General features: G+C 38.8%; 1 protein-coding gene across 1 annotated transcript in view; it reads left to right on the top strand.

The window, feature by feature from the left end:
- Window positions 1–1062, top strand: part of aebp2 (AE binding protein 2) — a 46912-nt gene extending 45850 nt beyond the window's left edge. The window contains exon 8 of the mRNA XM_050036083.1: window positions 576–1062. Coding sequence (XP_049892040.1) covers window positions 576–588 — 13 coding nt within the window. The 3' untranslated portion in view covers window positions 589–1062. The remainder of the gene's footprint in view (window positions 1–575) is intronic.
- The last annotated feature ends 1520 nt before the right edge of the window (window positions 1063–2582 follow it).

The raw sequence follows: 2582 nt of genomic DNA, 5'->3' as shown, positions 1-2582 counted from the left end.
GATTTCAAAGACTTAAAAAATAAGGGACATGAATCAAAACAAGAAACACCCAGTTTTAATAAACTCAGTACTGTTTTTCAACACATATATTGTTTTGTCTTCATTCAATGTAGTGAGCACATATTGTTATTGCGCCATTGGTTTTGGCCTTGGTGCCCCACATTTTGGCCGTGATGCCCCAATAAATTTGTATTTATCAAAGGCCAAAGTGGCCTTGCCCTAAAAATGACTTAATTCCAGGCCTGTAATCCTCTATTTCCTCTCCTGTTTCTGTCCTCGGAGGGGCCAGTTGCAGTGTGCTGCTTTTTTATGTGCTGCTGGCTCCATTGGCTGACCGTTTCTGCTGACGTAAGATATAAGTCATGAGCGAAAATATGCACCACACAGCCAGAAAAAGAACCTCTTAGGCAGGGCAAGTAGGAAAAAACCTTAATGTCGGACCCTGTGTGTGTGTGTGTGTATATGTATGTATATATATATATATATATATAAATATACATACATACATATATATATCTTTTTTTTTTTTTTTTTCTTTAAAACACCATAAGAAAATTTATTTTTTTCTCCCACAGGATGTTCTTTTAACCACTTTCAGAGAAACTCCACTGTCACTTCCTGCTAACCCAATCCTGAGGAGGAGATTGTTTCCTTTTCCCTTTGTCTCTTCGTTCTTTCTCCCCTCTTCCAAAGCCCAGAGGATGCTGCTGGGAGTTTAATGACTTTACTTGTCATAGCCATCTGAGGCCATCAGTGTTTTCTGCATTAGGAGCTGAGTTTACAGGGGAGAGGTTGCTTGTTTTAGGTAACACAACTAGACTGAAAACTAACTGACAGAAGTGTAACTGTAGACAGTTAGACACATGTAGAGAGAAGCTGTCTTTGTAAATACTTCAGATTTGTAATATATTTTTATACTTTGAATTTTTTTACTGTACTGTAGATAGATATGTTTTCTGCCAAGCATTTTTTAAATAGATGTTTTAAAAACTGATAATATTGGTCATATGCATATAGCTGGCATTTCTCTGGTTTGATGTCATTAAACTTTTTCAACCTCCACTCAGTCTGCCAAAAGAAGTGTTCATTACAGCAACAAATAGCACAAAGGAATGTGTCTGTTTACAGGAGACATGAGTGACAGAACTGACAGAACGCATGTCAAAATCTCACATGGCCCCAGTGTTCTTCATAAGAAATATGCTGTGGCAATGAGTAGCCTGCAATGTCAAACAAACAAAAATTGAAGTATACCAATTGGATTCAGGTCGGTTGTGCGCATTCAAAGGACATAATGTTGGCCTTCTCAGACATTGGTGGGACTAAATTAGGAAGATTCTCTAAGGATTTGAATGTTTCGTTTTTAACTGACAAGAGGAAAAACACTTGAATCTTAAATATGATTCATAGTGATGCTGATGCTCTGTTGAGATATATAAATCCACTTTCAGAAGCATTTGGTAGTTTTATATAAACTTGTTTCACATGACTACATTTGTATTGATTTTTTTCATTCAAGAACTAGAATGCAACCCATGTCCAGTAATTTATACACAAATTGTGCCTATATAAAAAGTGTAAAAGTTACCTGGGAAATACAAAGATTCAGATCATGTGCAGGATAGCGAAACTCTTTGAATCGAGAAACCACAAACTTACCACTCAACTGCTGAGCAAATCAGTTCAGTGTTGTGCATGTACAAACATGAAAACTACCTAAAGACATGCCGAGAAGTCTTGACAGGATACATTATGAATTACTTGAGATGATACATACATGTTGTGTCATTTTACACACAGTGGGTATTTGAGGTTCGTCACGGGAGTTAGAGTTTGGAAATTGATAAAGTAGCACAGGATATAAAATGCCAACTTTTAATCCACAGCAGTTCACGACAGATGGGCAAAAACCAGAGGATGCATCTACAAAGGTGCAAGTAGTTTCCTGACAACTTGGCCAATGCCACCAACTGGCTCTCCAGCCAGGAACCCAAACTCTCCTCACAAGCATTAGACAGAGAGATGTCACAATACCGGAAGAAATCACACTTTAGTTGGTCACAAGACAGGGGCTGAAATCACTTTTATGGGTTGTAGGCCTAATGCTGCTTTTGAGATATTCAAATAGCAAAATAGATTTTTTCTTTATTTTATAATACATGTGTAAACATGTTAATTACAGTCTTGTTTCCACATATTAAAAAGGATATTAGACATACCAAACACATACAAGCATCTGAAACAATACTAGAGTATTGCCTGTAGTACGGCAGATGTCCTGTCTGGTAATGCTAGTGATGTGTCGTTCGCGAACGAGCCAGCTCTGAGAGCGGATTCTTTTGAAGCGAATGAGAAGAGCCGACTACCATCGGAGAGAGCCGAATCTCCAGTGGCTCCTGTTCAGCTCTGCTGAGAAACCATGGAGGCAAGATTCAAGATTCAGGATTCAAGGGGGCGGGATTTAATTTTGATGGGCAAACCATGCAGCCAATCACATGCGAGGACAGACTAGGACGCTCCAAAGACAGCCAGTGTAGTGATACAGGCCAGGCACACACACAGCTACAGAGAAACCGGATATA

Source organism: Epinephelus moara, chromosome 23 (assembly GCF_006386435.1).
Source record: "Epinephelus moara isolate mb chromosome 23, YSFRI_EMoa_1.0, whole genome shotgun sequence".
Lineage (NCBI taxonomy): Eukaryota > Metazoa > Chordata > Actinopteri > Perciformes > Serranidae > Epinephelus > Epinephelus moara.
This window is presented reverse-complemented; position numbering and strand designations above follow the sequence as displayed.